At 33.2% G+C, this 13,848-nt stretch overlaps 1 protein-coding gene across 1 annotated transcript in view; it reads right to left on the bottom strand.

The window, feature by feature from the left end:
- Positions 1 to 428: 428 nt before the first annotated feature.
- Positions 429 to 13,848, bottom strand: part of LOC127726469 (phosphoribosylformylglycinamidine synthase-like) — a 94,903-nt gene continuing 81,483 nt past the window's right edge. Inside the window, exons 13-16 of the mRNA XM_052233846.1 lie at positions 12,842 to 12,973; positions 5,436 to 5,540; positions 2,323 to 2,448; positions 429 to 527 (exon numbers count right to left, since the gene is read on the bottom strand). Coding sequence (XP_052089806.1) covers positions 429 to 527; positions 2,323 to 2,448; positions 5,436 to 5,540; positions 12,842 to 12,973 — 462 coding nt within the window. The remainder of the gene's footprint in view (positions 528 to 2,322; positions 2,449 to 5,435; positions 5,541 to 12,841; positions 12,974 to 13,848) is intronic.

Here is a 13,848-nt window from a genome sequence, read left to right as displayed (position 1 = left end):
AGGAGATATTACAATATGTAAGATGTCAATCATCCAAAGAGAAAACTGACAGACACGGTAGGTTCAACAAGTATATTAAACTATCTTTCCCTTGTCGTTCTGAATAATTACAATACCTAAAGTAACACAACCAGTGTATTTACAAAGAAAACATCTTTTCTTATGTCAACATAAAAGATCTACATCAAGTATTGTAAATTTATTGAAATAGTTCATTTAAAATATTTATATCAATAACAATTCTTGTTACAGTATTTTTTGTCTCTCCATTACCCCCATTTTGATGCATGGATTAAAAGAAGTAATGATATTCAAAATAATCCCCTTTTGATCAAATTGTTTCATATTTTATTGTATATTTCAGTGATTAAGCAGAAACATCAAATACAGCCATACAAACTAGGACAGTCAATCTTCACAATTTATCATCAGACAAAGCTAACATCAGTAGGTGATGTAACAGATATAGTGATGATGGATGATGGTAGACTGGTGATGTGTTTACCTGACCAGGACAGACTACTGGTCTGTAATACAGATGGATCACATGTAGACAGTATACATGTACAGGGTATACCAGGGAGTGTTACAGCAGTCAACAACTCTACAGTAGCTGTTACACTGTGGGGTAGTGAGTGTATAGAGATGTTTGACATAAACAATAAACTCAAACTTAAATCAATATCAACACCTGAAGCGTTGAGGAGTGGCATTACAACTATAAACAACAAGTTAGTTGTAGGTGGTGACAACAGCCTACTGATCATAGATCATCAGACAGGAGAGGTGGTACAGACAATACAGACTGACTGTCGTCCTTTCAGGTTACATGCTTCTGGTGGCAGAATATTCTACTGTGATTACTACTTTAACAAGAAGCTGTATTGGTACAGTTATACTGATAACAGACATCACACCCTAACATTACCATCACCACCCTATAGTATGACTACACTACAAGATGACAGTCTGTATGTGGTGTGTAATGATAAATCAGTACAACATGTGTCATCTGATGGTAAACAGTATAAACCACTGAATACACTTCAAACCAGTCGATGGTCTGGTTTGATTCATTATAATCTCAAACAAAAGAAACTAGTGACCATACAAAATAAACATGTTAAAGTCTTCAATGAAATATAACTAAATAAGTTGGTTACTTTATGTCTTATACATACATTATCTGTCAAACTAAGTGTTAGGTATATCTTTACTGTTTCTTGTAAGATACAGAAAGTGATAGTACTTATTTCTAGCACTTGAAATTGAAAGACATCTGTAGCTTTTTTGTACATATTTTACATGTTTTGGTGTCGACCATTAACTGGGGATTATTATATATATATAATATAAGATTGGCACTTTGTTAAAATAATTCAAAAGTGTGTCAGGCTGCTAGTAGACAGTCTGTGATTAACTGATGCACATTATATGACAATTGAACATAAGAATTATAATATCTACTACGCTGGTAAACATGAGGTTGATGTTAAAAGATAAGGTGGGATAACGTTTTATTTTCTGATGAATATTTCATTAAAATTCGAATTTTAATGAGAAGATTTTAATGTGTGCCTTTTTTCATAGGAAGAGTTAATACCAAATAAAAAAATCTTCAGTTTACTATTAGAAGATGCTGACTGACATCATAATAAATATAAATGTGTTCTACTAAAGTTACTGTTTTAAGCATTTTCTGAAAGTTGCATAGATTTCAGTTAATTTTCTGCAAGTTATTGGGCACTACAAATTTAGTGTACCTGCAAGATCCAACTATGTAATATGCCTTCAATTTTTAACACCTCTCATGTAAATACTAATATGGTTCTGGCATGTGTTCAATATTTCTAGCTCAAAATTACTATAAAATAATTAAAAAAAAAACATCATTAAAGAGCCTGTGTTGCTCATGATCACCAAGGTCAATGTACATCGTCAACAATGGACACTCTCCATCATTGCAGACTATATTATAATTCATGACAAAAGTCTCTTTTTTGTTGATCTCCAAGAATGACATGATCCCAATATATAAGCATGATCTTTTTTTTTTCTGCTGATCATTATTTCTGTTTACAGTTTCCCTCTATCTACTTTAGTTTTTACCCCAAAACACAAAATAAAAGGAAAATATTACTCCTAGTTGTTTGACAGTTTTGATGTAAATGGAAAGAACGATTAAAAAAAAGTTTTAAAAAAAATTACCAGACAATGAACAATGAACAATGAAAACAAAACATGGCCGAAAACCATGGAAGCCAGGCTGGCAAAGGTGAGCTAAAAATAAATATAATCTAAATTAATCGGTGTTGGCCTTACCTTCAGATCTGTTATACAGGCAAACACCAAGTTAGTGAGAGCTTCCCCGACAGACATCCTTGACATACATGCTGGATCTATCAAGCCTTTGATTGGTTGTTCTCCTATAGCAGTGGCCGATCCTACCTATAAAATCATAAACATTAATTATGTGTAATATGGGTAAACACCAAGTTAGTGAGAGCTTCCCCGACAGACATCCTTGACATACATGCTGGATCTATCAAGCCTTTGATTGGTTGTTCTATAGCAGTGGCCGATCCTACCTATAAAATCATAAACATTAATTATGTGTAATATGGGTAAACACCAAGTTAGTGAGAGCTTCCCCGACAGACATCCTTGACATACATGCTGGATCTATCAAGCCTTTGATTGGTTGTTCTCCTATATATAGCAGTGGCTGATCCTACCTATAAAATCATAAACATTAATTATGTGGTTAAAGTTTAGCTTCAGGCTTTTTTGAAATTCCACCAATCTGAAATATGATGTATAAAATGATAATAATGATTTGCATGTTGATACAAAGATATAGATATATTTCTAAATAACTAGATTTCTCTTTTGTGTTGTTAAGTTGGTGTCTCTCCACATCTGTGAATATTGAGGATATCGAGGATATATGTTCTACATAAGAAAATGCCTGTACCAAGTCAGGAATATGAAAGTTTTTTCCATTCGTTTGCTGTGTTTGAGCTTTAAATTTTGCCATTTTCTGTTTTCAATATCCCTTGAAGTTCAGAATTTTTGTTATTTTACTTTTTTAACTAATATATATAATTGGTTTGTTTTTTGCTCTTCATGATGAAGTGTCAATCAACACTGTAAAACTGTAAATATCTGTCATCAGTTTACCTTTAACAAATTAACTTAGACTATTTCCTTAGCCTTTACTTTCATGTCCATGTGTACATGAACATCCAGCTAGGTATTAAGATGTATCTTGATTTGTTAATGTGTTAGATCCTAGAAATATTAGACAACATGATCACCTACAGTTAGTTCTCTACAACTATTTCAATGGTAATATTAAGTTTATATAGCCAACCAAGAATGACATGATCCTAATATAATAAGTGTAAATAGCTGTCTTTATCAACTGACCAGTATTGTACAAATTTAACGTTTGATGATATTGTGTTTGAGCTTTTGATTTTGCCATTTGATTAGGGACTTTCCATTTAGAATTTTCATCTGAGTTTGGTATTTTTGTCATTTTACTTTTTAATTTATATTCATATATATCTGCTTTTGTATTTTGCCTTTTTTTATGTGTGTGATAGGTATTTATATTATTAGATTATTTAAATGTCTTTAACAAGTGTTTCTTATGTCTTTGGAATTATGAAAAGATCAACATCAAAATAACTCAGAATTAGGTTTATCTTTTGTTCCGATATTAGTATAAGTTGATTAGCAGTTTGATCTTTAAAGCTTTGCAATCAATCAATTATTACCTATAAATGCTTTGTAGCTTTGTTTTTTTCTATCATTTGTCCAATAAAATATTACAACCAGACAAATCTTTGTTTCCAATAAAAATATTACAACCAGACAAATCTTTTGTTTCCAATAAAATATTACAACCAGACAAATCTTTTGTTTCCAATAAAATATTACAACCAGACAAATCTTTGTTTCCAATAAAATATTACAACCAGACAAATCTTTTGTTTCCAATAAAATATTACAACCAGACAAATCTTTGTTTACAATATAAAAATATTACAACCAGACAAATCTTTTGTTTCCAATAAAAATATTACAACCAGACAAATCTTTTGTTTCCAATAAAATATTACAACCAGACAAATCTTTTGTTTCCAATAAAATATTACAACCAGACAAATCTTTGTTTCCAATAAAATATTACAACCAGACAAATCTTTTGTTTCCAATAAAATATTACAACCAGACAAATCTTTGTTTCCAATAAAATATTACAACCAGACAAATCTTTTGTTTCCAATAAAATATTACAACCAGACAATCTTTGTTTCAAAGGTATTTTAATATCTATAAACTATCAATCTCACTTGTGCCCTCAAATATTTTTACATGCATTACCAGGTTCATACCCACCTAGATCAAATGGCCTCACAAGACAATGATCTGACCATCATTCTGGGCCACTAACATTTCAGCAACATACAAAATCTAAATCCAGTCCAACCTCGTTACGTCAGTCATAGGGACCGGACAAAAGTATTCGACTTATCTGAGGTCGAGTGTGTCGTCATAAATTTGGATTGAATGAAATACTGCACTAGATTTGTGTGAACTAGATATTTTGAACAGTGTTCCTTTTTTTTGACATGACACCTAATGAGTGTGTATTCAATCTCCTTTTTTTTTTTTGGTCCCTCATAAAATTTTAACACAAGGACAGACATAAAACATTTACAAATAAAATCAATACACAAATATTTACAAAGGTCAGTCCTATATATTATGAAAAAAATCACTAAAAATATGGTTGCATAAGAAATAAATCTGATTAGAATTGTTATCATCAAGTCTGCATCTCAAGAAATTGCTTACTTTTGAACTTTGAGACATGGGGGTCAAATTACATTAATTTTACATCGACGGGTCTATAAAGTTTACTCGACTTAACCGAGTAATCGAATCAACCGAGTTCGACTAATCAGAGGTAAATATGCATTGATCAAATGGAAATTTTACCGGGACCAAGAAATTACTTTGACTCATCTGAGTTTTCAACACAACAAGGTTAGACTGTAAGACAAAGGCCATACCTACTTAACTAATCACCAAACAAACTGATACGAGAAACACAAAACATATAATGAAGTTGGTTTGCCTTCCTTTAATGTTGATTATGGAAATAAGATGTGCTAATGCTTATACAACTACACACCATATATCACTGACTTTCCATTAGGGGTTACCCTTTAATCTGACATAATCAAAACATATTGATTTAATTGTTAACTTTCATCGTCAATTATCTTATGCAAAATCAGGACAAGATAGAAAGACTTTGTGTATATAGATTAATGTTTGCCTTACATTTACCAAACATCTCCTTCCAATCAGGTTCATTAATGATTTGACCGTCTTGAAGTACTAACACATAATGAACTTACTTTATCAAAATAAGACAGTGCTGTAACCGCTACATCAGCCAGCGGTGTGTGTAGTGGTCCAACACACTGCTGCTGAGCAACTAGTCCGGTAACACATCTGTCTACCTGCAAAACAAATTATTGATTAATTATTGTTTGCTTAATGTCCAGTGCAAAATATTTCATGAATGTTCAGGATGAGAACAAATTTAACAATATATCAATCAAAGAACCTTTAGTGAGCAAACTTGCATACCCTACATCCCCAATATGAAGGGAACAAGATTGCTACAAAGTATAAGTGAGGAATGAAATTGTGTGTCACATAGTATCATTATGGGACGATAAAGTCCCATAAATCTCATGATAATGATCAAATTAAAATGGCAGTACAATATGGTCAACTACAAATGATGACGCACAATAGCACCAATTATAAGAGCTTTCTGTTAAATAGTGTCAGAGGAGTTGTGTCCACTGCCACAATACTCCAAAAAATAGTCAAAGTCCAATAACTCCAAAAAAAGTAGTTGAATCAAAATGACTGTATAATATAGTCAATAATACATGATGGCAAACAGTTCTACCAAGAATGAGGGCTTTCTGTCAAATAGTTTCAGATGAGTTGAGTTCACAAGGTGTCATTGTTACAAAACTGAAAAAAATGGTCAAAGTCCCATAAAAAAATCAAACTCACAAGACATCACGGTCAAGAGAATATGATGAAAAATAATCCTACCAAGTATTAAAGATGTATGTCAAACAGACTCTGAGTATTGATTTTTTTTTAATGGACAGACAGAGACCATTGTCATATCCCCCGGGTCGCAACGAGTCAGGTACAAAATACCAGAATGAAATCTAGAGGGTAACAAGATAGTCTTCAACAATTACAAACCATTACAATCATGAGGAAAATCAAATTGATCAAAGTTCACTATGAAATAGACATCCCTAATGTAGCTGCAAAAATCTTATTGACAGGATCGACATTTAAAAAATGAAAAGAAAGGAAATTCAGTTGATTCCAATGAACTGTGCAAATACAATGTATACTATAAAGTTGAAAGGCTCAAGGTTTAAAACATTAGGAGGGATTGATTACACAATACAGGTAACTGAAATCAAAAGTGTTGCCATAATTCTCCATGGCTAAGGATTGAAAACAAGTTGATTATAAAACACAGGTATCAATTTTCCCCACCAACCTATGAATTATGCAAATTTGGAGAAAATTTACAACTGGAATCTACCCATTCATAATGTTTTCATAAGTAAATGTATAATTTTCCTATAATAAGGGGATTGGGGACAACTGTAATCAGAATACTATATCCAGGTCAAATGAATAATTCCTTATTTGTTTACAGACCATAGGTTTTAGATGTCATGCTCTTCCAAAGTCATCTCAAAGTCAGATGAGCAATATCTTGTTATTTAATGATGTGAACTTCCAACTTATCACAAGTGTATTACTCTATAAGGCCATTTTTAAGGTTTAGATGTGCTATACCTGCTACAGTTTGTTTACTGGTCACAGATTAAAAGCGTTAAACGAGTATCAATGATAAATTGTAAAATGGTAAAGAAAAATTTTCACACATGATTTATTTTTATTGATTTTTGACATAACAAAAACATCAGCCAATCACAAAGGAGTAGGTCTGGTAAGACCCCTTTTTGGCACCAAAATACAGCGTTTTACAAAGTTTTTGAAAATGTAAATTTTTAGCTATTTATTGGAAAGTAGAATACTTTTGTTACATAAATATGGGCTGTTTTTGACAATACAATGGACATGCATCAGGTATTAGCATCATTATTGCATGCAAAAATACTGAAATCTTCACAATTTTAGCATTTGTGCTCATTTAAGACGTTTTTTTTGGCTAAAATGGAAGTGGCCGCACTTGTGTTCAGTCTTGATATTAAATATATGTTGTATTTATTGATAATACATAACATATATAAATGTTGAGACTGAACATGAATGCGGCCACTTCCATTTTAGACAAAAACCATCTGAAAAGTGACGTTTTATGGCATATTTGATAGATTTTTCAAATTTAAGCTTGAATTTGAGGCTCTTTGATGACCAAATCAGTTAAAATCTTTAACATAAACTAATTGAATCGACTGAAGTAGACACTTAATTGTATAAACAAGAGTGCACACACTGAAATGTCTCGCCTTCTTTACTAATCATTGATATTATGTTGATAGTTCTAAATATAAAGCTTTACTACAACTATCACATAAACTTAACATGATCCAAGAAAATGAGGTCAAGGTCATATAAACCAAACAAGAAATACATGTACACCTTACAATCATTCAATACACTAAATATAGTTGACCTATTGCTTATAGTTTCTAAGATACAGACTTAACCAAGAAAACTAAACATTGACTAATGAACCATGAAAATGAGGTCAAGGTCAGATGAACCATGCCAGGCAGACATGTACAGCTTGCAATCCTTCCATACAACAAATATAGTTGTCCTATTGCTTATAGTAATAGAAAAACAGACCAAAACACAAAAACTTAACACTGAGCTATGAACCTTGAAAATGAGGTCAAGGTCAAATAAAACCGGCCAGACTGACATGTACATCATAAAATATTTCCATACACCAAATATAGTTGACCTATTGCATATAGTATTAGAAAAAAAAACCAAAACTCAAAAATTTAACATTGACCACTGAACAATGAAAATGAGGTCAAGGTCAGAAGACACCTGCCAGCTAGACATGTACACTTTACAATTATTCCATACACCAAATATAGTAGACCTATTGCATACAGTATAAGAAAAACAGACCAAAACACAAAAACTTAACTATAACCACTGAACCATGAAAATGAGGTCAAGGTCAGATGACACCTGCCAGTTGGACATGTACACCTTACAGTCCTTCCATACACCGAGTATGCTAGACCTATTGCTTCTAGTATCTGAGATATGGACTTGACCACCAAAACTTAACCTTGTTCACTGATCCATGAAATGAGGTCGAGGTCAAGTGAAAACTGTCTGACGGGCATGAGGACCTAGCAAGGTACGCACATACCAAATATAGTTATCCTATTACTCATTATAAGAGAGAAATTAACATTACAATCAAAGCACTGTAAGCGCTGTAGGCAGTTAACCAAAAACCAAGGCAAACATAATTATGAAAACTGTGGCTATGTTGCTTCATTTTTTTTAAGATTTAAAAGAACAAACATTAAACATTCATATATTGTGCATTTATGTTCATTTAATGAATTAATTATTAAGGCAAATAATTCATATCTTATCAAGGTTTTCAAAAGCAACGCATATATCAAGTATATTTTTAATGGTCATGTGTCTGCAGTGGTACAAGTTTGAAATGATTGCAGTTGTTCTAGTTGATAGTTAACGTTGGTATTAGTTGACTGTTAGTAGTTCAAGTTGACTTAGTACGAGCTTGTAATAGTATGCATGGACTTGCTTCCCTGGAAAGAAAACTGAGTTTGTGTTCTACAGTGCAAAAGTTATGAGACACAAATCAGACAAATGTTTACTACTACGGGGATCAAAGGTGAGGTCTGACTGACCTGCCCATAGTAAATGTAAATGACCCCCACCTTCACCCCAAGTCCATGATGTCTAACATGTCTAAGTTTGGAATAAAATGACAGGTGATTATAATAAAGTTGGTCAAACACTCTTGGGCTTGAAAGATATGTTTTCTTTAAAATGAGCCATATTAAAATGAAATTTTTTATAGAACCAGAAATTATTCAAAATATAATTAAACCTACTCATTTTTTGCATCAATAAAATTTTATAATAAACAAGAAATAATTGTAACAGAATGCTGTTACGAAGTCTCCCAAACAAAGCTGCCATAATTATTCATTCCCATGGTCGCCTGACATTGGGCAAAGTCTAGTACACATTGATTAGGTCTAGTAAAGTGATATGCATATGTGATGCCTATGAGATTGACCTTGTATGTAATTCAAATCTGTTTGAAATGACGAACAGGAATGAATATGGTTTAGGAGTTGGTATCTCAAACTATTACAAGTTCTTAAAACACACACAAGAGGGGATGGGGTGACCTTAGGGACTAACCCTATATTTCATTTGATTTTTTATGTTGTCCCATACATGAATATATATATGGTTTAGGGGTGGGGATCTCGACCGTTATCAAGTTTTCAAACAGGAGGGGGTGGGGTTACCCCAGTGACTTCCCCTATATTTCATTTGATTTGTTATATTGCCAAATACATGAGTATATATGGTTTAGGGTTGGGGATCTCCTCTGTTTCCAAGTTATCAAACAGGAGGGGGTAGGGTGAACCTTGGGACTCTCCCTATATTTCATTTGATAAGTTCTGCTGTCCCATACATGAATATATATGGTTTAATTTAGAGGTCGGGATCTCGACTGTTTCCAAGTTCTCAAACAGGAGGGGTGGGGTGACTGCAGGGACTCCCCTATATTTCATTTGATTTGTTATATAGTCCCATACATGAGTATATATGGTTTCGGGGTGAGGATCTCGACCGTTTCCAAGTTCTCAAACAGGATGGTTTACAGTGACCATAGGAGCTGCCCCTATATTTCATTTGATTTGTTATATTGTCCCATACATGAATATATATGGTTTAGGGTGGGGATCTCGACCGTTTTCAAATTCTCAAACAGGAAGGGGTAGAGTGGCCCCAAGCACTCAACCTATATTTCATATGATTTGTTATATTGTCCCATACATGAATATATATGGTTAAGGGGTGGATCTCGACCGTTTCCAAGTTCTCAAACAGGAGGGGTGGGGTGACCCCGAAGGACTCCCCCTATATTTCATTTCATTTGTTATATTGTCACATACATGAATATGTATGGTTTATGGGATCATTATTTTTTTGTATGCTCCAATGAACAAATTATGTCTTTAAGAGAAAGATATATACCTACATATTACACACAAAATCCTTCCCAATTGAAACTTACTGGTCTATTATCACACTGTAACGTGCCACTGCTAACAAAAGTGTGCATGTTTCTAAGACATATTGAAAAAAATATTTTCATAATACAAAGCATGTTACAATAACTTCATATCCACGTTGCAATTAAGAATTTTGCAAACAAATCAACCAACTATGGTTTATTTCAATTTTATTGTATGATATCACTTATTTATTTATTGTGTGTCTTGCTTGTAAATGTATAAGTATATATGTAATTGTTAATGTATAATTGTTATCCTCTTATAGCACCATACGTGTGCTTAAGTTTAAATAAATTGTCTTGTCTTGTCTTGGGATCTTGACCGTTTCCAAATTCTCAAACAGGAGGGGTGGGGTGGCCGCAGGGACTCCCTCTATATTTCATTTGATTTATTATATTGTCCCATACATGAATATATTTGGTTTAGGGGTGGGGATCTCGACCATTTCAAAGTCCCCAAACAGGAGGGTTGGGGTGACCCCAGGGACTCCCCTGTATTTCATTTGATTAGTTATATTGTCCCATACATGAATATATATGGTTTAGGGGTGGGGATCTCTACTGTTTCCAAGTTCTCAAACAGGAGGGATGGGGTAACCCTAGGGACTTCCCCCTATATTTCATTTGATTATTTATATAGTCCCATACATGAATATATATGGTTTAGGGGTGGGGATCTCATCCGTTTCAAAGTTATCAAACAGGAGGGGGTAGAGTGACCCAAAGGATTCCACCTATATATCATATGATTTGCTTACATTCAGGTATCATAAAATCTAGTTGCACTATTTGCGAAAACAAAGTAAGAAACTTCCAGCTATGTTAACTGACCCTTCAAAATTGAGAAAAAAATTGCAGTAATATGTTTACACTTTAAAAGCATCTTACATGCATTATCAACATTTATCACTGATAAAGAAGATTTATACTGTCACCAGGAACATATATTGTTAGATATACTGTTCCCAGCTGTCACATTGTATTGGATTTTGACATTAAAATTTGTCAAAAAGTAATTTTGAGTTTCTGTATCAAATATTTTTTGCTTTTTCTTTCTTTTACATATATCTTTTGGTTTCCATTTCTAGTGTTTATATTTATTTACCATGCATAGATGTATTTTGTCACCTGCCTGAAATTTTTGTTTGTAGTTGATCTCCAAAACCCGGAATTACCCTTATCCGCTTCCGGAATCGGACCCGATATTGTAATTGTCTACACGGCATCCATTGTTTTTCAATGTTGTTTTTGTCAGTCAGATACGATTTTACTCGAATTTACACATTACTTGTAGGCGATTATCTGTATAAAGCTAGCGGTTGAACAAAATGAACATCGCTGTCATGAATAATAAAGATGAAAATACGTTTTGAGATCGTTTATTTAGAGACGTTGGTAAAAAGGTTTGCAAAGTTATTTTTAATTTTCTTTCAAGTGAAAGGTCCGTCGGGCGTAGCTAGTAACCAAGTCGAGAGTCCGATTGCAAAAGTGGAAGGTCGCGGACCTCGGACCACCGCTTATTTGAATCCCTGCCTCCAAATTGAAAGGATACGAAAATTTCGTCTTCTAATTTGAAATTGCCGCCAACAGCATGAACAGTGGAACTTATTAATAGACTACTGACGTAGTTGTAACACGTATTGACGACAAACAATATTCCTACGACTTTTGCCATTTGGGAAATCTAAACTACTTGTCTTTAAAGATTTTCGGCGATTAAATATTTCATACAATTGTTCTTTGACATCTTAGCCAAAAGCACAGGGGATAATAAACTACATAAGGATTTCTATTGAGCACTACTTCCTATGTGCAACTTCAAAACTTTTGGGTGGTTCGACGATCGTTTAAGGTTTTTTCTGGTCATATTTTTGTAATCCAGAATTAAAAGTATGAAAAAACTATTCAATTAGTTATAAATAACATTATATCCAGCTAGATAATAACAATGGCACGTATTTCAGCATTTATTGGGTAGAACACAAATCTAGGGTGCTCGCATAAGGCAGCTTAACTGCCTAAAAAATCTTCACTTTTTTTTCAAGTAGTCACTGAACCATGAAAATGAGGTCATGGACAATAGACATGTGACAGATGGAAACTTCGTATCATAAGGCATCTATATACAAAGTATGAAGCATCCAGGTCTTCCACCTTCTAAAATATAAAGCTTTTAAGAAGTTAGCTAATGCCGCCGCCGCCAGATCACTATCCCTATGTCTAGCTTTCTGCGACAAAAATCGTAGGCTCGACAAAAATGACAAAAATCTTTCATCGGATGTACTTCGAATTTTAGGCAAATATTAGCCCTTACCGGACGACCTTCTCCTTTGTCAAATTTGAGTTTTCTCTTGTATCAAAATTTCACCAAGAAAGAGCAACATGTTGAAGACAGTATCCAAGATCTCAAGGTCAGATTCACCTTACCTTGTTTGTTAAGTAACGCTTACTGGCCACTGATGGTAAACGTAATACTCTATCAAGAGCATCTTTCAAGGTCAGATTCACCTCCAAAGTCAATGGCTTTAAATCAGGTTTACGTCTTTCTAATATGAATTCCTGAAAGAAAATAATAAGGGACATGTAAAATTACGTTTCTGGTTATCAAACAGCTGAATCCTGCCACTGGCTTTTATCTATCACGAAACCAAATGGATAAACATAACAGATGATACAAATGTTAAAGATTGGTGTAATGGAATTGGTCAAGGAAATTGCTTTAGCAAACTTCCAGATGCACTTTGAGATAAAACACTTATAACAAAGTACATTAGCTTTGTTGGTACAACCAAACAAACATCAGACTTTTGCACCACCTTTTTTTAAATTAAACAAAAGCTGTCTTTGATTTTTTCAGTAGTTATTACCATGTAGGAATTATTAGAAATAATGAGGTATAATATCAGCCATAATTTGGCCCCTGAAATTGCAGAAATAGTCAAATTACTCAAGCTATGTTAAATTTTATTTATAAATGAACAGTAGAACATAATCTGGTCATTTTAGTGCAGAAAGGTCACTATGGTGTCATAAATATGTTGAAATTGACATATTTTTAACTTAAATGGCCATTTTCTACACCCTTTTATGACACGATAAATATGAGCAAACATTGTTACCCCAAAAAATATGTTACGCACATTAACATCTTTGTACAATACATCATAGTAGCAAAATATCTTTTTAGGTAAAGCTGTTGCTTAATTCTAAATATTGATAACAAGATCTGAAAATGAGGCTATTCGAAAGCTGTCATGGGGCAGGATGTCGAAAATTGGCCTTCAGAATAAAACATGAAAATAGATGCAGAACTTTTTTTTATGATCTGTTTATTTTAGAATAGTAAACAGACAAACAGATTTATGTTCAAAAGAAGAATAATCCTAATGAGTAATTTATTGTTTGACTTCAACTTAATGAGAGACTAATTAAAA

Source organism: Mytilus californianus, unplaced genomic scaffold (genome assembly GCF_021869535.1).
Source record: "Mytilus californianus isolate M0D057914Y unplaced genomic scaffold, xbMytCali1.0.p SCAF_17, whole genome shotgun sequence".
Classification (NCBI taxonomy): Eukaryota; Metazoa; Mollusca; class Bivalvia; order Mytilida; family Mytilidae; genus Mytilus; species Mytilus californianus.
This window is presented reverse-complemented; position numbering and strand designations above follow the sequence as displayed.